We start from the raw sequence: 25,246 nt of genomic DNA on the forward strand, positions 1-25,246 counted from the left end.
TTTTCTTGTTCTTTTTTTTTTTTTGAGACGGAGTCTCGCTCTGTCTCCCAGACTGGAGTGCAGTGGCGCGATCTCAGGTCACTACCAGCTCCGCCTCCTGGGTTTACGCCATTCTCCTGCCTCAGCCTCCCGAGTAGCTGGGTCTACAGGCTCCCGCCACCACACCCAGCTAATTTTTTTTGTGTGTGTGTATTTTTAGTAGAAACGGGGTTTCACCGTGTTAGCCAGGAGGTCTCAATCTCCTGACCTCGTGATCCGCCCGCCTCAGCCTCCCAAAGTGCTGGGATTACAGGCGTGAGCCCCCGCGAAAAGGGGCATTTTTCTAACTTGCACTGAAGCATTACGTAGGTTACTCATGGCCCTGTCAGTGCATGCGAATCTGCAACTACTGCATTGTGATCCAAGAAATAATGGTGCCATAACTCATTAAGTTAAAATTTTCTATTGATAGTAAGTTATTTCCAGTTCTTTGGCTACTAGCAAAAAATGCTACAACGAAGCGAGTATTGATTATACTATCTTTGCATGTGTGCAAGTAATTTTCTAAGATAGGTATCTAAAATTAAATTACCAGGTTGAAGAATATGTTCTACTTTAATTTTGATAGAGACTCCCAGGCTACTCTCCAAAGGGGAAAAAATTCTATTTCCAAAATATCGTCAAACTTGAGTGTGGTCATGATTTCTTTTTTATGAAAAAAATAATTTTCATTCATAATTAATGAGCATCGTTTTAATTACCAGTGATGCTTTGGGGTTTTAAATCATTAGTAATTCTTCTATTAATAGACTCTTTGTATGCTTTGACCAATTTTATTAGGTTGTCTTTTTATAACTTCTTTATTCATTGTCATACATATGCTCTAAATATTTTCTCCCAGTCTATAATTGTATTTTAACTTTTATCAATCTTTTCTTTGTGGACATTTTATACAGTATGTTGTTTCATAGAACATTTGGATTTTTAAAAAAGATTTTACAATTTTGACTCCTTTTCTCTTGCAGGTAAAATTTAAAATCAACTTATATCTAAGCATTTGTGGATGAAATTATATGGTCTCTGGGATTTATCTAAAACACTGATAAAAATGTGAAGAGGGATAAATGAGCAAAATATTGGTCATTTTTAATCTGACAGATAAATTAAAAATTTTTTTGAATTTTGTGTGTATTTAAAGATATCCACACTAAAAATTTTCTAGTCTCCTTCCGTTTTCTTTATTTTGTTTCATATTTTTAATGGATTTTTGAACAAGCAGTTTTAGGTTACCAGCAAAATTGAGCGGAAGGTACAGAAAGTTTTATATGCCCTCTGCCAATAGCCACCATCAACATCCAGCACCAAAGTAGTACATTTGTAACAACCAGTGACTCTACAATAACATGTCAGTATCACTCAAAGTTCATAGTTTACATCAGGGTCCACTCTTGGTGTTGTACATTCTATGGGTTTGGATAAATGTCTAATGACAGGTATCTACTAATATATAATCATTCAGAATACTTTCACTGCCCTAAAACACCTCTATGGTCTGGATTTTCATCCCTTCCTTCTTGGTAGTCTTTTTACTGTCTCCATAGTTTTGCCTCTCCAGAATATCATATAATTGGAATTATTCAGTAGATAGCTTGTCAGATTGACTTCTTTCACTTAGTAATATGCATTTAAGTTTCCTCCATATCTTTCCATGGTGTGATAACTCATTTATTTTTAGTGCTGAATAATGTTGTCTAAATGTACCACTGTTTATCCATTCACCTACTTAAGGGTATCTTGGTTAGTTCAAGCTTTAGCAATTATGAATAAAGTTGCTATAAACATCTGTATGCAGTTGTTTATGTGGACATACATTTTCAACTCATTTGAATAAAAATACCAACAGGTATGACTGCTGTATAATAGTTTCTTGGTCTTCATTTTCGTTTTTAAAGAATCAGCTCTGCAGGTGGGTTCATTTTTTAAAAACCCACAAAACCTATGAGGGTTTCATTTAGACTCCTTTGAGTTTTTAAATTAATTCAAACAGAATATTTCATTCATTCATTCATTCATTCATTCAACAAGCATTTATTGTGTGATGATTATGTGCCACTGCTCTAGAGTCTTGGTTTGCATCAGTGAATGAAACAAACCATGATTGCCCTTGTGGGGCTGACAATCTAGTGGGGAAAGAGAGAGTACACGTAACAAATTAGTTGCACAGTACGTTGGAACTTTCCTCTCCAAAGCAAGTATATATCTTTCCATTTATTCAGTCTTTTACATTCTTTGGCGACATTTTTGTTGTTTTTTTTTTTATAATGGTCTTACTCATTTCTTTTTTTAGTTACTTCTAGGTATTTTGTAGTCTTTTCTTGCTACTGTGATATGAGGGTTTTTTCCTCCTATTCCATTTTTTAAACGATTAATGGGAGAGGACAAGAGTGCTCTTGTGTTTTTCTTTGTTAAGCCAAATTCTTTGATTTGTTTAAATTATCAGATTGTCAGATTATTCTCTTGGATTTTTGAGGTACACATTTTCTTCCTTTGTAATATAATCATCTCTGTTTTGTTGTTGTTGTTTTTGTTGCATTGGGCAGAACTTCAAGTGTAATGTTGAGTAGAATATGTGATAACCAGCATTCTTACTTTTTCATAGTTTTATAGAAATATTTCCAGCGTTTCCTCATTATCCTCAATGCTTGCTTCAAGTGTCTTAGACTCATAACCAGGTGAAGAGCATTGCCTTCTAAGTCCTTGCCACTTAAAAGAGCTTTTTTTATTTTAATTTATTTTGTTGTTTGTAATCACTAGCAAAAGATTTCAAATCAGTTTAAAATGTTATAAATGCCCTTTTTGACATTTATTTGTTGTATTTTTTCTTTAATCTGTTAATATAGGAGATTAATTAAGTTCTTACTATGGAATTACCCTAGGTGAGAATCTAATTCCTGTCACCCTAATTTTCATGAGAAACAATGTAACGGTTTTCTCTGCAATCTATTAAAATGTTCCTCAAACCTAGCTGTGCTATGAATACATCCGTGGAACTTTTTAAAAACACATAGCTTAGCCTCCCCGTATGCCTACCAAATCAGAATTTGGTCAGAGGAACCTTAGCACGTAGGAGTGTCCAAAGCTATACAAGTATACTGATAATCTGCCACTATTGAAAACTACTACTCACTGAAGCTGTAAAATTAAACATAAGGAGATAAATACTATTTATTCATTCAAAGAAACAAGCCTTTGAGAGACCTCTCCATTGGAGTCACATTGCCCTTGAAGCCAAGGGTTTCCTCTGATATACCCAGCAAGAACTGTGTTAAGCCAAAAGAACATTATGACGTGAATGAAAACTACAGTTGCCAGATAAAACATAAAATACCCAGTAACATTTTAATTTCAGATAAAAATGTTTAGCTGCAGTATGTCCAATGCAATTTTGTCTTATACAATATTTGGAAATACTTATACTAAAAATTTTTATTTTTTGTTTATCTGAAATTCAAATGTAACTAGATATCCTATAGTTTTATTTGCTAAGTCTGCAAATTCAAATTGCAAATGAGGGAGAAGATGATATGTATATTTGAGAAACCAAAAGAAGCTCTCTACTTGTAGTAACGCATTTCCTAAAACATAGTATGGCTTAATTGAGATTACATCAGATAGCATAAAGAATCTCTATTTTGATAATTTTGTAGTTTAATATGTGCTAGAAATACATCGGATTATATATTATATAGCATGTATATATAATATTAAAAATGCAGCTATAAAGTATTAAGGAAGATACAGTGGTAAAAATAATAACTACAAATATTAACGAAAATAAAGTTGTTGGACTCAGGATGATTGACATTTGGGGCCACTGGGCTGAATCAGAGAGTTACAACAGTGCCAGTAGAAAAGTAGACAGAAGTCAGGTCAATACAAGACTTTAAAAAAAAAATAAGGCGTACTTTTTTATGAAAAAGGAATACATGTTTACTTATGTCTTTTTTTTTGTTGTTCATGGCAAAGGAAGGATCATCATAATATTCCTAAAAACAATTTATGGAATTTCAGTGTTAAATACATATTTTTCTTATGTTTTCAAACCAAGAAAAGTCTTGTCTGCTTTCAAACCTGAGCCAAAGCAAAGAGTTACTGAGTATTGTAAAAATAAAAATAAAAAAGAGTCACAGGAATTGGCAGATACCACATAAGCATGATAGTATAGAATACGTATCAGTTCAAGACTGATCCTATATTCTAGAATGTATTTAGTGACCTGAATGCCAATCTTTAATTTTAGCACTTAAAATGAAGACTGGTTCCGGCATACTTACGAAATGATTTAGGTAGAAATTATATCCCAGTCCCCAAAATGGGCCTCAGTTCTCCCCCTCCGGTTCACACCTGCACTTCCGAACACTTCTCAGGACGAGCTATATCAATATCCTTTGAAATTATTTAGGAAACTGTGTAGGTAAGTTACAAAAGTTCTGGCTAATCCATGCTTCGTTTGAAGCCTAGTTGGAGTTTAAAAATCTAGCAAAAGAGAAACCAACTTTCTTCACCATGTCTTATTAAGTGGAAGCAGATTAATAGGAGATAAATATAAACAGATAATATAAAGCCATGATCACTAATTAATGATTACATGTCAGTTAAAAGATTGCTTGTTGCAACTTTAAATAACAATATTATCTATCCATCGTCATGACCTAATATTATAATCATAGTGGCATATATTATTAATAATAGATAATATGCCTAGAACTTGGAGTTGAACGGAATATATCTAGCAAACAGGAAAGAGTTGTTGGTTTGTTTCCTTTCCTGCTAGTCTACATAAGTTTCAAATTGAAACACAGTGGAATAAAAATTAAGACTGACTTATTTAACTTGCCTAGAAATTCTGACTTAGGATAATTACATTATCTTTAGCTTCTTAGTGTCAATTTACATGAAAATCTTCACTGCTCTAAAAAAAAGAGATTTAATAACTTTATGGTTTTTTAAACAGGATATTATTTTAAGAAAGGAAAGTCTAGAATGAGAAATTTATTGTCAAATGAAACACATAACGCTAATATGAGAGTTTTACACTAGTCCAGCTGGCCAAAGATCAAATACTTCAGGATGAAACTGGGCCAAGTCTTTTGCTAAAAGGTCCCTTTCTTTCACGGGTGAGCAAGGAGTATTACCAGCCCAGAATAACCAGTAAGACGCATATGGAACTGAAGACAGCACAGGGGCCAGAACCTTGCATCAGGAAGTTTCAGTTCTATTCCCGGTTTAGCATTTAATTTATCATGATTATGTGATGCCACTGTTCATTGACAAGCAAAGCGTTCAAGCAGTGCTGTATTTGCCAAACCAATCGCCCACTATTTGGAAGCATCTGGGTATTTTACTGAACTTTTTGGTTCTCTTCCAAATGCTGGCATTAGGAAAACAGAGCCTGTGTCTCTCTAGAAGAGGCACACTCTTTTCTGGACTTTGTATTTCTCCAGTCTGCAAAATGTCCAGTAATTTGCACCACCTCTACAACCGCCTTGTGTGTGTGCTGTGTTTGTGCTGTTCAACTAAGAGCATTTGTAGAAAGAGGGGTGTTGGGATTATCTTTCCCAGATGGAAGGAAAGAAGCAGAGAGGAGACTCCTGTTGTTTAAGCCTCACAGAATCTGACACTTTTAGGAAAGAATGATTCTCTAAAAACCCTATTCATCTTCCCCAGATACCACTGCAATCACAGACTTCACTGCCCAGGAACTAAATAGCTCTTCGAAGTAAATTAGGAGCTTCTTTCAGAATTCCAGGTTACCACCATGGGCTTGGACATCTTAGGTTTCTGACAGTAAATCAAATTGAATTGAAATTTCTCTCCTAATTTGCCTCGTATCTATTGACCTATGTCTGAAAGAGATACAACTGGAAATTTCTTCCACAGCAGCTACATATATTATCTAAACTTTGACAGCAGCTGGTTGCAGTCCCAAAGCAACAGGATGTTTCTGTTCTTAGCACTACACAGACACATAATGGGAAAAAGAGACATACATCACAGCATTGACTCAAGTTCAGCTCACAGTCAACTAAATACTTTCTCCTCATTAAAAAAGCAGATTGTGGCTATTCCATTAAGAATAGCCTGTTCGTGTTCTAAACAGGCACTAAATTCTTAGGCTGCTTTAAAGAGGGTAGACAGAACACAGAAGCACTTGCCTAGTCTGCCCTGGTCATAGAACACATAGAGTAATATATTTAATTCTGGGCAGCAACAGTTAATTGAGTCATTGACAGAATTATGTCACATCCAGAGAAGAGTAAACATAATTAACGAGGATTTGAAAACATGTCATATAAGAAATAATTAAAGGAATTGAGGATGATTCACCCAAAAATGAAAGAACATGGGCACCACATCATTCTTCAAATATCTGAAAGGCTGTTTCATGGAATATAGACACTGCTATTTCTGTCTGGTTCTTGTGGGACAAGCTGAGAAGTTAGAGGAAGGCAGAATTTGACACTATAAACTTTTTTACAATTTATAGCTGCACAAATATGAAATAGGTTGCTTCCTCTGAAACAGTGTACAGCACATACTGGTCAATAAACATACCTTAAGTGATTGCTAAATAAAAGTTTAAAGAACTGGGAAGGTCAGGCACAGTGGCTTACGCTTGTAATCCCAGCACTTCAGGAGGCCGAGGTGGGCGGATCACGAGGTCAGGAGTTCAACACCAGCCTGGCCAACACAGTGAAACCCCATCTCTACTGAAAAAAAAAAAATACAGAAATTAGCTGGGGATGGTGGCAGGCGCCTATAATCCCAGCTACTAGGGAGGCTGAGGCAGGAGAATCGCTTGAACCTGGGAGGCAGAGGTTGCAGTGAGCCAAGATTGTGCCACTGCACTCCAGCCTGGGAGACAGAGTTGAACTCCATCTCCAAAAAAGGAAAAAAAAATAAAGAAACAAAGAAAGAAAGAGAGAAAGGAAAGAAGGAAGGAAGAAAGGAAGGAAGGAAGGAAGGAAGGAAGGAAGGAAGGGGAAAAAAGAAAAGAGAAAAAAAGAAAAGAGGGCAAGAAGACTTCACAGGTTTCTTGCAATTAGTGTTGTAGTAATTGGTGTTCTTCAAAAACACAGATTCTGTATATGGACAGGAATTAAAACCAGGATGCAGAAGTTAAGGAGAGAATTCATGATACCCAAGTGGGCATAAAATTTAAAATGTTTAACATGGAGGGAAACCAACATGTAGAACTGGAAAGCTAAAAGGAAGGGGAGTGGGAAGAGCCAGTCTCTGGTCTCGACTTTACCAATGATTTTAAAAACTCCCTGGAGTTCAATTTTCTCATCTGTAAAATTAAGGCACTGGAACCTTGAACTTTTATATTTCCAAATTATTTGGTGTTGAGAGAAGTATCCAAATGACGTATCAGTAACTTAAAGAATTGTGTTTTGACTTGAGTATAAACGTCAATATAAAAATATGTTAATTGTTGGGCACTTATAGACCTAAAGATGGGAACAATAGACCCTGGGGACCACGGAGGGGAGAAGGACGGAGGGAGGCAAGGGTTGAAAAACTACCTCTTAGGTATTATGCTAACTCCCTGGGTGACAGGATCAATCATACCCCCAGACCTCAGCATCACACAATATACCCATGTAACAAGCCTGCACATGCAGTTCTGAGTCTAAAAGTTGAAATTAAAAAAAATGTTAATTATAATAAATTTTAAAGAAGTTTACGAACATAAATAATAAATAGAGCAAGCAAGAGAGCTAAAGGAACCACTACTAAAAAAAAAAAAAATCCTGCGGAAATACACAAAATTTATTTATTTATTTATCTGAGATGGAGTTTCACTCTCATTGCCCATGCTGGAGTACAATGGCGTGATCTCGGCTCACTGCAGCCTCTACCTCCCAGGTTCAAGTGATTCTCCTGCCTCAGGCCTCCCACGTAGTAGCTAGGATTACAGGTGCCCACCACCATGCCTGTCTATTTTCAAAAATATATATCTTTTTAGCAGAGATCAGGTTTCACCATGTTGGCAAGGCTGGTTTCCAACTCCTCACAAGTGATCCACCCACCTCTGCCTCCCAAAATGCTAGGATTACAGGCGTGAGCCACCATGCCTGGCCCACAAGTACACAAACTTGAAATCTACAATTCATACTAAAATTTACCTGAGCAACAAGGTAAATTCCTTGTTGCTCAGGTAATTCTTAGTAATGTTAATCCCTGTTGCCCAGGGAATTGCTTCCAATATTAAGGAAAATAAATGTATTTAAAAAATAAAATGTGGTATTTTAATATGTTATTATGTTGACTAAACCATAATTATAACTATATATGTAACTATCAATGTTTCTATTCAAGTCGAATTCTAAGAAGAATTCTCCATCCTTCTGGCCCTTATCCCAGTGTGTTCTGGAGTCACCATGTGCCAGCTGACACTGGTTCACACCAGCTCGAACGGGCCAATTGTGCACATTTCTTCCAACCCTGCAGTCAGTAACATCTTGTTGGGAGCCAATGGTCAGGGGAGTATTTACACCACGGAAATCCACAAATGCTACAAATAAGGACTTTCATTTTATTTGGAGATTCAGTTGCTAAACATTTACCAACATACCATGGCCCACCCATTTCCTGCTCCTAAGAAATATGCTCCCCAAACAGTGCCTTTTCCTATTCCACTTTGATCTTAAAATGTATGGGGTCTTGTAATAAAATAACGTGTTATTTCTTTACAATCACTGAATATGTGTTCAATTTAGACTTCAGCATAACAAGACCAAAACTAGAAAAAATAACCATAGGATAAAGAGCATGCGTTAGTCATGGGGCATTCCTGGATGGAAAGTATTGTAAGGTTTCAGAAATGTTTGACAATATGTATTAAGAAACCTAGGCCGGATGCGGTGGCTCACACATGTAATCTCAGCACTTTGGGAAGCTGAGACGAGAGTATCTCTTGAGTCCAGGAGTTAGAGATCAGCCTGGGCAACATGACGAAATCTTGTCTCTACAAAAAATACCAAAACAAACAAACAAAAAAAAACAACCCCAGACCTGGTGGCACATGCCTATAGTACCAGCTACTTGGGAGGCTGAGATAGAAGGATCACTTGGATCCCAAGAGATCCAGGCTGCAGTGAGCCAAGATCGTGCCACTGCACAGCACTACAGCTTGGGCAACAGAGTGAGACCTTGTTTCAAAAAAGGAAAAAAGGAAGGAAGGGAGAAAGAAAGAAATCTAAAAGTTTATGAAATGTACTAAATCACTCCTTTGCTTATATCTTGACAGCGGCCTCCATTACAGAAAGAATGAAACTTACCACTTTATAGCGATCTTTAAAACAAAAAATGGTGTCTCCTATTTAAATCCAGCCTCATTTTGCACTAGCACTCATTCCCTCTCCCTCTCACTTCCCCTCTTTCAACTTTTGTATTCTTTGTTCTGATTCTCTTATTAACTAAACCCATTTTCTCCTTAACATCACTGTGTTACTCTTCACTCTGCATGAACCTGTTTCCCCAGTTTTCCTCATCCTTTTTGACTTCCTTGCAATCACTGCTCCCTTCCTCCCCCATTTCTCCTCCTCTTTCTTTTCCTCCTCCTTCTTATTCTCTCTTTTCTGTCTTTATCTCTGCCTCTCTCTCTCTATCATCTCCTCCATCTCATCCTCCCCCTCTCCCTCATCATGGTTTAACTCTCACTTCTGCAAAGGGCTCTTCTGCGACCAGGCTACAGCCTTGCAGTTACTGTGTATCTCATTACCCTACTTATTTTCTTCTTACATTTGTTCCCATTTGAAACTATCTTACATAAGACTCTGTTGATTTTCATTATCTTCCCATGGTTGACTATAATATTCAGGAAAACAGAGATTTTTATCTGTCTTTCTTGCTGATAAATATTCAGTCCCTTGGACCAGCGACTGAAGGGAAGAAGGAAGAAAAGATGTGAGGGAAGAGAATTTAGCATCTTGGTCTTGATTTACAGAGGTTAAGTTACTGAAATACTAATTTCATTAGTAGGCAGCTTCACTTGTTAAGAAGTTTTTCTTCCTGGACTATAGTGACAGGGAGTTTTTTAAGTCCACTGTAGATGTCAAATTACACAAAATCTGCAAATACGCTGCTCTGTTTTCAGGCATGAAAATATTTGCTGGAGTATAGCCATCAACATACGAAAGGTTAAAACTTTGTGAAATATTAATAATGGGGCTTTGAAAATGAGAGCAATAGTGTTTATCCAAAGCATCAGGTTTGCAGTCATTCTATTTTGTGAAGTTTTTTTTTCGAATGTGTAATATATGATACTGGTCTGTGAACTTGACACTTCAGGCTAAATGTAATGGATGGTGAATAAGGATGCACCCAGGAAGAAAAAGGAATCAAAATAGGCTTATTTCTCTAAAGGAATATCATAGAGTAAGAACGTTTGGTTTCAATCCTTTTGGCAGATCATTTGAAATAATTTGATCTTCATCCCGTGGATTTGAAGATGTTTTTAAAGCACAATGTCAGCATCCAGTTAATTCAAATACAAATTGTTTCTGAGCCTACTGCTGATCTGTCTAGGATAGCTGAAGGATATACTGCTTTATCCAACATTAATGTAGTAGCTGGAAAATATCAAGAAATATTTTCTAAGGCTTTGGGAGGTGTTATTTCAGTGGCTCCGATTGATTTCATTATTATTATTCCTGAAAATGGATCGCACGAGCAGTGTATAACTTAACTCTATGTCTACCAGGTAGAAAAATCGAATCTTTGTCCTGGAGGACATTATAACTGAGAAAGGAAAGACAATCACACAAAATCATATGTGGACATAGAGACGCAAAGATCATCATCTTGCCATACACAACTTTGGTTTAAAAGAAAAAGAAATTATATAATGAAGCCCATGGGAAGAGTGATTACTAGGATTTAATCACTATTTAATCAGATTTTTCCATTATCTGGAATATTCAGAAGGGAATTAACCTAAATAAGTTATAAGCACAATCATACTATCAATAACGCTTCTTTGAATGTAACAAAGTTCTGTAGCAGTGAGGGATAGGATACACGGAAAATATCAGGTCTGTTTGTTTGCAAATACCATGGAGTCCTTTATAAGAATAGTTTATGATGACAAAAAAATGTAATTTTCTGTCACAGTCTTGTTTCAGACAGCAGAGACAATAGGAGGAGACTGAAGTAATAACAACAGCATAGTATTCTGAAGGAATTAGCATATCTCAAAAAATTCTTAACGTATTCTCAAAATTAATCTGTCTTTGTGAAAACAGGGCTAGGTGTTTCAATTTGCATTAATCTGTTAAACCATGCACAAGTTCAGTTTACTTAAGTAACATATCCAATGTTAGCTTAACTGATTGTCTGAAAAATTTAATCTGATTAACCAATGATCTGAAATGTGAAAGATAATGCCTCTGTAATATCAACAATCTGCTCTTGCTGTTTAAGATATACAAAGTTCTATAAAATTAAATTAACCCACAAAATTATCCTAGACCCTGTTCTTTGCGGGTGCCTTTTAATGATGGCTGGGGGAATTTAGAAGGATTAAAATAAATAGCAAAAAATTAAAAAAAATGAAGCTGTGATTCAGGCCGTCATCAATTTCATCCGACAAGGAACCATCACCAAAGTGAACCCTCAATCTTCAACCATTGTACTGATAGCCCTCAGGCTTCTGTAGAGATGTATTTTCCCACTGAGATCAGTCACTGGTGGTCCTTTTAAAGCTGATTTCACCCAGATCAATATAATCAGACAGATGGAGAGGATGGCAACTTAAGTCACCAATGATGACTTGCCTCAAAAGAGCCGACCCTGCATGCATGACATTTCTCTGCAGATGTTGCTTTTGAAGAACGTTAACTGCTTTCTACAGTATTTTTTTTTCATCCAATACCTTACCCCATCCTAATACCTTGCACAACACAGGGAATCTGGAAGATTCCTAGAAGTAATTGACTTGACTTAAACACACCAGAACGGTAGTCGTGCCCAAGTAACTCTATATACTCAATGAGAAGCTTTTGCTACTCCTATGAGCAAAAATATTTCTATCAATATATGTCTGTATTATAGAGAATTGAGAGTAAGTAACCATAGTCATTTACAAAAATACAAATTGTTGCGGGAGCTGTTTTATAAAAGTGTGTGAAAGAAAAGAAACTCAAGAGAAGAAATTTTGGTAAGGATATAGCTTTAAGTAGCAGTGGGTAAATGGCCCCATGCTAGGAAAATTGTTCCCCTGAACATACTGAAAGCTTGCCTCGCTTAATTCTTTTCCAGTGTTTTTACTATACCGCAAAAGAGTCTTCCAAAAATATTATCTCCTATGCAACCCTAAATGTCTAGCCACAAATAATTATTAATACCTTTTAAATAATCAATTTATACTCTGAAAAAAGAAGAAAAATATATAACCTTTCCCAAAAATAAGTAGTGGGAAAATAGTAAATACATGCCATTACTCATTGTTGTTACACTTCTTTTTTCATTGCACTTTGATTTACAAGATACATATTTAATATTCATGTAAAATGCTTTCTTGGCACTAGGTCAGTATCTTCCCAATGAAGAGCCCATTGATGATACAGAATGGAACTTCTCTTCTAATTAAAGACTGCCTATTATTCAGTGTCCCTTTTGTCACACTGAAGAACAGGGAACTTTTTATTCTTATTAAGAAATGGCCTTTCAGATTCAGTAACAACATGTTCTGTTCCTCAGGAAATAAGAGAAGATCGAGATAGGGCGCGGCTGGACTCCATGGTGCTGCTGATTATGAAACTGGACCAGCTTGATCAGGACATAGAAAATGCCCTCAGCACCAGCTCCTCTCCGTCGGACACACCAACAAACCTGCGGCGGCACGTTCCTGTGAGCCTTCCACTTTCTACTTCTTTTCCCATAGGAGTCGTATCTCTTTACCTTATACAGTCCCTCTTGCAAAGGAAACATCCTTGTTAATGGTATCTAACAACATATAACCCGAGTACAGCACCATAAAGATAACCAAAATACTTCTATGCATCATGCATACATTCTATGCATAATTCTATGAAGAGAGTCCAGAGAGAAATGGGTGATACAAAAGAACATGTTTAACATTAAACAAGAAAGAAAGTCACCTTGGGAAATTATGCTTTGTAGTGATCGAACCTTCCTTAATTGTCAGTCTTCTCTGATATGAGAGAGACTCTGTTAGCAAGTACTATGTCTATGACTGTCCCACAAATCTGTATTGCATGTAGAAGAATCTTACTGTAGATTTGCTACATGAATAAATGGACGGATGGATGGATGCCAGTGGAACTAACTCAGCACACTACAAAAAAGAATTTATGATGAGATTAACTTGAGAAAACTCTAAAATTCACCTAGTGAAATACAGTGAAAGAGACAGAGCTGAGAATTTCATTTTATTGCGTGCCAATTTTACATAATATAGACACTCCTTTAAGAGACCAACACTCAAAATTTGGAAGACACATTCTAGGATCAACTATACGCTTTACAAATTTACTATCAGCATCATATTAAAGGGCTTAGTTTGTGCAGATCTAGGAAATGTGATGGTTGAGTTTACTTATGATTAAGCTATGAATCACTTTTCAACTCATCTATTATTTGTGTTATTCAATAACAAGCATATTAAGTCAAGAAATTTGTATTTACCTGAGAGCAAAGCGGTAGAAAATAATATATATAAATTTGAGCACCTACTGAAATATAACTGTTGCATATCAAATGATTTGATACAAATTCTTAGCCTTCATTTAAATTGTAAACTTGGCTTTATATTGCACACATTAGCTCATGGAATATCACAATTGTTAGCTCTGTAAATAGAGATATATTCAGAATAGGCAAAATAATACAGTGGAAACATTATGAACTTTGCAGTGTTAAGGTCTGAGTTCAAATGCCAGCATTATACCTGACTTTCTGGGAACATCAAGTTATTTAAATTCTCTACTGTAGGTTCATGCGAAAAATGGAGATATTATTTCCTAACTAATGGCTCACTGGGAGGCATAAATTTAAAAATGTATGTAAGAAGTACCACACGGATCAAGCACAGAGTACATATTTAGTTCTCCTTCCTTCCCCTGTACTAGACTCGCTCACACCAGGCCTTGAGCTAGAGATGAATAAGACATATCCCAAAGCCCTCAAAACTCCTTTTTGATCTTTATGATATTCTAGGTCACCTCTTGTTCTTTTTTTATGTTCCTTGGAATTTAAAGCTAATTTTAACTTTCTTTCACCATCAAATTTTTTCCCACAGAACTTTCCACTCCATTTGATAATTGTGTGGTGGAATAAGAAGATTATAATGGCAGGATTAGGACCTGGACCATCTACCAAGGAGCACTGACCCAGATACAGAGGACAAACTGCCTCTACTCCACCCTTATACTTCACTGTGAAATTATAGATTCGCAGAAAGAACAAGACACACAGTGAAACACTCACCGCCCCCCAACCCCACCGCAGTTTGAGAATATTTATGAGAAAATGCCAGAATACGTTCTGCATATAATAAAAATTATCAAGAATAATATAGTCTCTAAGGATGTCTTTAACATAAAAAAAAATTAAAGCAAAGGTAGAGGTAAATGTTTAAGGAGGCTGCATAGATAAAGCCTTATAGATTGGCTACGGCCTGATGAACCGACACAGCCCAGGATACAGTGGTTTTCTCCCTTGCAAGCCTGGTTTTATCCAGGCACTCAGAGTGTGCCAGTCTCTTACGACTTCCTGAGATAGCCAATCTCATAGGATGAATGGGGCTAGGGGATGAGATCAAGACTAAGTATTTAGTGAGTGCTAACCTTTATGAAAGTTACTTCATTTAACCTCTTGACACTCCTACCATGAGAAATATGAGCTTCAGAGAGAGAGGATGAGTAATTTACCTGTGTTCACACTGATGGAGAGTGGTGAGTTATTTACCAAAGGTCACCCAGCAGGTGAGATTTGCATCCACATCTGTCAGACTCCAAAGCCTATGCTCATTCTGCTATATTAGAAACCTTCCCAACATGCCAATTTTTTCTTTACAATGAGATAAGTACCATTTCCAGAACCAGAATTCCCTGGTTGTCAGACGGTCAGGGCATTTTCTTCCTAATAATGACATATTTTTGAAGTTTGAATTAGGAATAGTTTTCCAGTCAATGTGTAATCAAGGGAAAGTTGACGGTCTCTTGGGATATTTCACTGATACCGTGGGGAAGTTCAGACACACACAGGCCAGAACCACTCTACCACCTTTGATTGGGGCTCCCCTGCTGTTCTGCAGTATCTTTTGGTCTCCCTGGATTTTCACCCACATTTCAAGGTGGCTATTCAACAATTTTACTTCACTTATCTCTTAGCATCCTTACCTCTTAACACCCTTGCCTTCCTCTTCTCACAGAAAATTGAGACCACTGAGAGATGTCCCGGCATCACACCTGCAAATAGCTGTAGGTGCCTCTTTGTTTCTTTCTCTCCTCCAACATCAGTAAAAGATGTGTTGCTCCTGTCATCTAATACTGATCTGTCTCCATCCTCATCTCCATTCCTTCCCACCTCCTGCTATGCTCTACTAGTTTTTTAGACTGTCACTTAGGTTCAAATTCCATTGCTCTGTTCCTAGTAGTCCTCACCCTTTTTCTCTTTAGCAAGTTTAGTTGGGACTACAGGAATGTATCAACATGCCTGGCCAATTAATTAATTAATTAATTTTTTTTTTTGGTAGAGATGGGGTTTCTCTGTGTTGCCCAGCTCTATGTTCTAGGGCTCCTGGCCTCAAGCAATCTTCCCACCTCGGCCTCCCAATGTGTTGGGATTACAGGCATGAGCTATCACACTCAGCCTCTTTCTTGATTTAATTATTGGCTATTGCGCCATCATTTCTCCCCACCCTTTCTCTTATCTGACAAATCCAGCAGTGCCAGTGCAGTCTCTCACCACAGCATTCTGTATTTTCTCCACCACCAGCCTATTCAATAAATCCTTCCTTAGTTCGACTCTGCTGTTAGTGGACAGGGAGAAGAGATGTGGATAGCAGTGAATTGTTCTTTTTTTCTCTTGACCCTCTTTCCGGTATTGCCCTAGCTCATCCGTTCCTTTATAAGCCAAACTTTAATCTCCTCTTCATCTTATATTTCTTTCTTGATTTATAATTTATTTTTATTTTTTAGAGACAAGGTCTTGTTCTTTTTTTTTTGAGATGGAGTCTCACTCTGTCACCAGGGTGGAGTGTAGTGGCGCAATCTGGGCTCACTGCAACCTCTGCCTCCTGGGTTCAAGCGATTCTCCTGCCTCAGCCTCCCAAGTAGCTGTGATTAAAAGCATGCACCACCATGCCCAGCTAATTTTTGAATTTTTGGTATAGACAGGATTTCACCATGTTGGCCAGGATGGTCTCGATCTCCTCACCTCGTGATCTGCTCACCTCGGCCTCCAGAAGTGCTGGGATTACAGGCGTGAGCCACCACACCTGGCCAGGCTCTTGTTCATTTAATGGGCATGCTTAATATTTGTTGCTCAGACTGGAGTGCACTGACACAATAACTCACTGCGGCCTCAAACTCCTGGGCTCAAGCAATCCTCCTGCCTCAGCCTCCTAAGTTGCTAGGAATACAGGCACACATTACCATGCCTGGCTAATTTTTTTTTTTTAATTTTTGTAGAGATGGGGCTTCTCTACATTGCCCAGGCTGGTCTAGAGCTCCTGGCCTCAAGAAATCTTCCCACCTCGGCCTCCCAATGTATTGAGATTACAGGCATGAGTCATCACACCCAGTCTCTTTCTTAATTATTGGTTATTGCTCCATCATTTTTCCCCACTCCTTCTCTTGTCTGACAAATAGAGTAGTGCCAGTGCTGACTCTCACCACAGCACCAGATGCGATTCAACTGCTTCCTTCATTGACTTTCACTCCGCCCCTGGCTTCTGGCTGCTCTCCTGTTTTTCCTTCTATTCTTCAGCAGTTGCTTTCCAGACCCTTCAATGGCTCGTCTTCCTACATCTGCCCCTGAAATCTTATATCTAGATTCTAGACTCAATTCTCCCTTTGCCTGACTTTGAATATTCTCCCTGGGAATCACCACGGCTTCCATTGCCTTCTCTATATTGAGGGTCACCAGTGAGACCTTTTCTTGTGATCTCCAGATCAGAACAACCAATGGATCACAAGATGCACCCTTCCCTGGGCCAGAGTTGAGTGGTATAAGCACTTCTATCACACATCACATTGGAGTCCCTGACATGATAAAAACCCCACAGAGAGCTCTATATTCCCAAAGCCTGGCATAATTGGAGGCAAAGGGTAACACTGATAGATGGAGTCTTGCAGGAAGATGGCCTGTAGGATTAATTACACAAAGCAAGGTGGAGGTGGGGGGTGGGTAACAGGGAAATTATGAGTGGCAGCTGTAATGATTGCCCAGGGTTTATTCCCTGCTTGGTTTGCTTACGGTAGCAGTGGAAAATTAAAGGAGGGAGCCGATGTGCGAGATCTTGGGAGAGCTTTTGGGTAATTTCTCAAATGGAACAGAGGACAGAAGAGAAAATAATAAAGATTTGTACTAAACTACACATTGATGGTCCTATTAAAATTACTTATTTAGTTGTGTTTGACGCCTCTGCAGAATATCATGTTGGTTACCTTAAAAAGTTGAATTCTGGGGTCAGGCAGACCTGAGCTCTAATGCCAACTCTACCTTGGGATATGACTTTGGTCAAGTTATTTACCTTAACCCTTGGCTTCACCCACCATCTCTCGTGTGATGATGGTACCTCCCACATAGAGTTGATGAACATTGAAGCAGATAATGGTTGTAAAGCCTTGTCTGCAAAAGGTAAAAATGCAATAAATGGTAGCGTTTTTAAAAGTTGTTATTTCACCTTGGAAGCATTATATGGCTAGAAAGATACAAGATTACTGTTATTTATCTAATCAAATCACAGATAGGAAATTAATGCAAAATATTTCTGATATACCTAAAGGCCAAATATAAGTGGCTTATAAATTACCTGCTACTTATGACTATGCATTCAATGTTTATAAATTATCTGCTATTTAAGACGACTTGATGTTGATCCAATTTGAAATTCTAATGAATCATATTCTTAAGGTAAAATGTTGTTTGTCTTTTCTATGAAAAAAAAAAGAAAAAAAGAAGACATGGTCCTATGCAAAACCATTCCAGGCATCAGCAATTTGGTCAGAGTTATGTCTTCTACACACATGCGCACACACACATACACACACACACACATACATTTAAAGAGTGTAACATTACTTTTTGTTGCATATGTCTTTTGTACCCTTCCAACTGGAGAAAATTTTGTTTCAATGCTTTTGATCACATAATTTTATAGCAAAAACTATAAAATTACTTTTATTGTGAGAATTAAGAAAAGGTATTAATATTTTTCAGTCTAGTTGTTTCTTCATAAAACTGTATTTAATGATGATATTCTATCTGCCAGGCACTATTCTAACACCTGGGGACACATCAGTAAACAAAACAGGTGAAGTCCCTGATTTTGCGATGCATAGAATCTAATAGAGGAAGACAGAAAAGAATTATAAAGAGGCCAGGCACGGTGGCTCACGTCTGTAATCCCACCACTTTGGGAGGCTGAGGCGGGTGGATCACAAGGTCAGGAGTTCGAGACCACTTTGGCCAACATAGTGAAACCCCCGTCTCTACTAAAAATACAAAAAATTAGCTGGGTGTGGTGGTGTGCACCTGTAATACCGCTACTAAAGGAGGCTGAGGCAGGAGAATCGCATGAACCCGGGAGGCAGAGGTTGCAGTGAGCCGAGATGGCGCCATTGCACTCCAGCCCAGGCAACAGTGTGAGACTCCATCCCAAAAAAACAAGAATTATAAAGAGAGATGGATGCATAGATGGATGAGTAGGTAGATAAATTCATAGATGGTAGATAGATACATGATAAATAGATAGATAGATAGATAGATAGATAAATACATAGATAGAATATATAGTAGATTAGCAAGCAAAGAGGATTGTAAAATAGAGAATGATACGTTATAGAGGTTGAAGGGAGTAAAGTTCTTTGGTTTGAAATGTCAACGGATGCTTCTCTGAGGTAGTAAGATTCAAGTTGAGGCCGGAGTGACAAGAAGGGGCCAGCAAAGGGAAATATTGGGACAAGGGACAGGAAAGAGCACAGGGCCTAGTCCCTCCTGTAGACACCAAATTACTGTATTAAAAGAAATGATCAAGAGCAGGTAGGACCAAGAAACAAGAGAATGGCAAAGCTAAGACCGGAGAGTTGGGGTGTGGGGCGTGATATTTGACCATGTGAACCGTGGCAAAGTTGAGATGTATAAAGAGGATACATAGAGATATTTAACTCTTAGTTTTCTCAGATTAAAACCCTAGAGTGATTGGTGCCTTTGCTCCATCCCCTCTGCAATTTTCCCCTCCCACCTTTCCCCTGTGCAATCAAACCACCTATAACTCAAAGAAAGCATATGATATATTAAAGGCACAGCCTTTGCAGAGGTTACCAGGTAATTATATCCACTCAACAGACACGTCTTGACCTCACACTATGTCGTAGTTGCTAAAAAAAAAAAAAATTAATAATAACAATATTTATGGGCGTAGCTAGCATTTAATGAAAATTATTAGGAGCCAATTACAAGCATTTTGCTTTATGCTTTATGCTCATGAAACTCCATGAGTGTCTACTATCATTATACCCATTTTCAAACAAGGGAATTGAATGATACACGACAAAACATAATTCCTGCCCTCGGTTTATTAGATAGACATTTGGGCTAAACTATTCCCAGCCACCGTAATAGCTGTCACCATAGAGGTTGAATAGAAACATAGAAGAGATTGAGGTAAGGAGAGATGAGAACTCTCTTTGTATTTGAAATCCAGTGGCCCTGTGAGGAACTCTGGCCAGCACTGTATCGTCACAGGAGTATCAGTGAGTGATTCAAGGTCACACAGTAAGGAAGGTATGACTGTGGCCTTCTGCCTTCTAACTTCTCTGCAGGGCCCTAGCTAGCCACACTCCTGGCCTTTCCAATGCACACTAAGCTGTTAAATAACCAAATAGTATGTTACCTCTTTCTCAAGTATTTGCAGAGCCTCTGATGAGTACAATGGTTCTTACAAAATAATACATGATTATGTGTGACACGTCAGTGTCAGCTGTCAGCAACTCTTGAGTGTATCAGTGTGCGTTGGGAGAAAGAAGAAGTGACAAAATGTTGGTGGTAGGAAGAAGGACATTTGGGAACATTCACACGTCCTTCATGTCAGTGCATTTGTTTTTTTAATAGGATCTGGAATCAGGATCTGAAAGTGGAGCAGAAACCATTTCAGTAAATCAGACACGAGTAAATTTGTCTTCTAACACTGAGTCCACGGACCTCCCATCTTCCACCCCAGTGGTCAATTCTGGAACCAAACCCAAGACTACGGTGAGTTCTAAATGATAACAGACAGTCTCTACGTGTAAATGTTGATGATCATCAGGTAAGAGTTGATATTCATTCAATATAGAAGAAATACTGTTGGAATCTTTGCCATAGTGACTTAATAATATTTAATTTATTTAATCAAGTACAACCCTAGAAACATGTTGTTTGTTTTATAAATGATAACACAAGTACTTCATTGAAACAGTTCATGAATTAAGAATTATTCAAAACGTGCTAATTAAATTTCATTGCTGGATACTCAGAGCTTTAAAGAGCCAAGAATCCAAAATCTAGAGATGCCTTTCCCTACACTATTATCCTGACAGCATTGCTTACCAGTCAGAAAATTCTTTCTTTAAGATGTGATGAATTATAGATGACATATGATGGATGGATGGATGGATGGATGGATGGACTGATTGATAAAAAGAAAGAAATGATAGAGATAGATGTAGACGGATGGATAATTATATATTTAGATGGATATAGACAGACATAGATAGATAGGTAATAGGTTTATATACAGAGATACATAAAATGATCCACATCAAAAATTTTCTGTGGGAATTAAATGAAAGAGCATATATAAAAAGTGCTTAGTGAAATGATTGGCACAGAATAAGTCCTGAATAAATGTAAGGTACTATCATTATTATTATGATACTTAATAGACTTTACAATGCTATTAAAACAAATTATTCCATATGGAATAATACACCATGAAAGGAGGAAACTGCTTTGGTTTGAAATACTTCATGTGTAGATTGTGAATAAAAGACATTTTCCTTTAAGGAAAGAGTTCAACTGCAACAGGAAAACAGTATTTGACTCTAAACGGTAACATTTATGGAGGAAGTAATTACTACTTCAAATATCTAAAATCCCAATAGTTCCAAAATAACCTTTCCTAGTTTAGTGAAAATCATAGTGTCGTATTATTTTTTATGCCCATGTTAGCTTAACACAAAGAAACAAGTTTGGATTGCTTGTTCACTGCATTTAAAATAAAAGTCAAGTCTAAAATGGGACTCAAAAGATAATACTCCAATTTTAAAACATGACAGATTTGCTGCAATTGCAAGAAGAATGAAAATATGTCATTTAAACGACAGATATGCATGGTTTAAATATTTACATGGAAATTAAGTTCCCTGTGTTATTTATATCTAAAAGATTTTTATGGAATAAATATTTATTGAACATCTACTATATGCCATACACTAGGCTACATGGAAAAGACTTGGGGAGGAATAAAACATATTCCCTGTCTTTAAACAGCTTACATTCCAGCAAAAGGAGGTAAGTATATGTAAACAGTGAAATGCAATGAAATGCGATACAGGCTATGATAATACTGCATATATTGGGAATAGGAGGAACTGGAAAGATACTGCACGGTGATCTTTTGGGGTAAACTGAAAAATCAGTGTCAACAGTAATGTGTGCCAACAGGCATACTGAAATTGAATGGTGCTCTTCGTTTTCATAATGGGTAGGGAAGGTTGAGATACAGAATTAAGATAAGAAAATGGAAGATCTCATTTTACCATATTCTGATTAAAGAAAATGTTTTTCTTAGAAAACCTTCTCAACAGTTTTGACTTGAAGCTTTTGAGAATCATTGATGCATTGGCTTTTTTTTTTTTTAACATTGGGGACAGGTGTGGGGCTCACCTTTTAAAGGCATTTATTATTTAATTCACTTTTTAAAGCACCTGTTAGTATCCTGCAGGGCAGTTCTTTTCTCCCTGATATAATTACCAGTGGTATCCACTTTCTCTCTTGGAACATACACATTTCAGTGAGTGACTGTCTTGTAATTCATAACAATGAGTTGAAGAATGTGTGCAGTTGCTGACTCTTTCTTCAGTTACCCTCTGTTTATAAATGCGGTCAACACAGTTACACAGCAGTGCGTATACATTTTTATGGTAACCATTTTTGGTAAAAGTTTTTTATGAGAAACATAAACTCATCAGTTTTCCCAGTATTTTAATTTGTTAGAGTGATGGAATCGTTCTTCAATTTTTTTTTGTTTTGCCGTCAATTGACCACCCCACGATCGCAATTAAGAAATACTGAAATCAATTATTGAACAGAAAAATATTTGTATGTACTCCAAATCAAATATTTTCTGAAAATATGCTAACTTCGAAGCAAATTGGATGCGAGTAGCATCCAACTGTTCAGGTGAGACTTGCCATCTGGGAATACAAGCAGAGCTTTCTAGTCATGCCACAACTCATCAACCAGTGAGCAATGAGAGTCGTCATGCAGTTGACTCAGCCTTCAAAACAATATTCCTCTTCAAGACCACCAAACACTGCAAAATAATCTTGACCAGCAACACAGGTGGATTTAGACAACTACACATACAGCTCTGTCCAGCTACTGGACTATAATTTAGTAAAGTTCTCTAGCAGGCCGTGAACAGTACCCAGAAAGAAATACTCCACCATCATCAAAGACAACCGACTTTTAGGAAATTTCTTTTTTTAAATGGCCAATAATAAGAGTAACTTGAAAAACAGCCTATTTTTTCTTTTTTCTTTTTTTTTGAGTTGGAGTCTCACTCTGTCGCCCAGGCTGGAGTGCAGTGGCATGATGTCGGCTCAGTGCAAGCTCTGCCTCCTGGGTTCACTGCATTCTGCCTCAGCCTCCCAAGTAGCTGGGACTACAGGCACCTGCCACCACGCCCGGCTAATTTTTTGTATTTTTAGTAGAGATGGAGTTTCACTGTGTTAGCCAGGATGGTCTTGATCTCCTAGCCTCGTGATCCACCCGGCTTGGCCTCCCAAAGTGCTGGGATTACAGGCGTGAGCCACCGCAACCGGCCTATTTTTCTTAAAGTTCCAGGATACATGTGCAGAACGTGCAGGTTTGTTACATAGGTATGCATACGTGTGCCATGGTGGTTTGCTACACCTATCTACCCGTCATCTAGGTTTAAGGTGGGAATGTAACTTCGCTCAACCATGGTGGAAGACAATGTGTTAATTCCTCAAGGACCTAGAATCAGAAATGTGATTTGACCCAGCAATCCAATTACTGAGTACATATCCAAATGAACATAAATCATTCTACTATAAAGACACATGCACATGTTTGCTTATTAAAGCACTGTTTACAGTAGCAAAGACATGGAACCAACCCAAATGCCCATCAATGATAGATTGGATAAAGAAAATGTGGTACATATATACCATGGAATACTACGCAGCCATAAAAAGGAATGAGACCATGTCCTTTGCAGGGGCATGGATGAAGCTACACTTTGTTTTGAGGGGAAAAATTCTTTCAATTTGTGTGTGGGCATGTTATTTTTTCTTGTTATTGGTGTTGTTACTCTTTTAGGTACACCCTTTTCACTACAGTTCAAAAGTAATTCTTCGGCCATGGATCAATTTTATGGTGGGAATATCAGAATGAAGAATTTTGTCTATGAGAGATTAAACAGCAACTTTCTCCCACAATTTGGAGCTTAAGGAATAAATGATATGTAATAACAGTCTAGATATTTTATGAAGAGAGAGAAAACTGTAATATCCTACACAGCTCTTCTTTTTACCATGAACAAAAGTTTTAATTTTAAGTAGAAATATGAAATTCTAAGAACACCTACTTAATACATCAAACTATAATAAACTAACCCTCTGCTCTGTAATGACACAATTTGACAGCATGCCTACCTTCATTCCATAATTAAGGTTACTTTGATTTGCTGCTATGAAATCTATTTATAGTGGTGACCACAGTAAAAACCACAGAAATTTGGCTTTCCTTTTGTGTGTGAAGTCTCTGGGTTTCTAAGTGCCTATTTTTCAGTAAGATTATTTTTCTTTTAAACTTATTCTTAGAATAGGACCAATGAGTCATCGTCACATTTTTCATTAATTCTATGTATAGATCATGCTGAAAATTAAGCATTAACATAGATTTCTAACATGTATTTCATAAAAAAATGAAAAAGTTAAAATGTAGGTTATCCACTGTCAAAAAACACATTAGAAAAAAGAAGAGGCCTATTGTGTCATGTTACCAAGCTCATCAATTTCTCTCCTAAATTCTGTTTTGTTCTTTTGATACATTCTTTTGATACAGTCTCACAATGCCTTTCATACTAGACTCTTCCATAAACAGCCCGCGAGCCCCTGTATCATTTTATGTGAAGCGCTTTGATTCACTGTACAGCAGTACACTGATATCACTCTCTTTTCAGTGGCTTGAGTTCTTCCTGGTATTAATATAGGATTGTTTCACGAAAGGTTTTAAAGCTCAACATTAAAATCTCTGAGGTTTTGTTGTGGTTGTTTTTCCTAAAGATACTTTACTTAAAAGTGCAGATATGGCCGGGTGCGGTGGCTCACGCCTGTAATCCCAGCACTGTGGGAGGCCGAGGCAGGTATGGGTCACGAGGTCAGTAGTTCGAGACCATCCTGGCTAACACGGTGAAACCCCGTCTCTACTAAAAATACAAAAATTAGCCGGGCATGGTGGGGGGCGCCTGTAGTCCCAGCTACTCAGGAGGCTGAGGCAGGAGAATGGCGTGAACCTGGGAGGCGGAGCTTGCAGTGAGCCGAGATCGCGCCACTGCACTCCAGCCTGGGGGACGGCGAGACTCCGTCTCAAAAAAAAAAAAAAAAAAGTGCAGATATTCATTAAATCTCTATTAATCAAATATTTATGAAGAAAAGAGCCAAGCTCCAGATAACAAGAAAAATGTCCTATTTATAAAATAACTAACTGAAGGAATAAGGAG

General features: G+C 37.5%; 1 protein-coding gene across 1 annotated transcript in view; it reads left to right on the forward strand.

Annotated features, from left to right (window-relative positions):
• The window catches only part of LOC115834823 (rho GTPase-activating protein 7-like), a 211,947-nt gene that overhangs the window by 100,980 nt on the left and 85,721 nt on the right, over nucleotides 1-25,246 (forward strand). Inside the window, exons 3-4 of the mRNA XM_030812351.1 lie at nucleotides 12,745-12,894; nucleotides 20,347-20,487. Coding sequence (XP_030668211.1) covers nucleotides 12,745-12,894; nucleotides 20,347-20,487 — 291 coding nt within the window. The remainder of the gene's footprint in view (nucleotides 1-12,744; nucleotides 12,895-20,346; nucleotides 20,488-25,246) is intronic.

Source organism: Nomascus leucogenys, chromosome 4, assembly GCF_006542625.1.
Source record: "Nomascus leucogenys isolate Asia chromosome 4, Asia_NLE_v1, whole genome shotgun sequence".
Taxonomy (NCBI): domain Eukaryota; kingdom Metazoa; phylum Chordata; class Mammalia; order Primates; family Hylobatidae; genus Nomascus; species Nomascus leucogenys.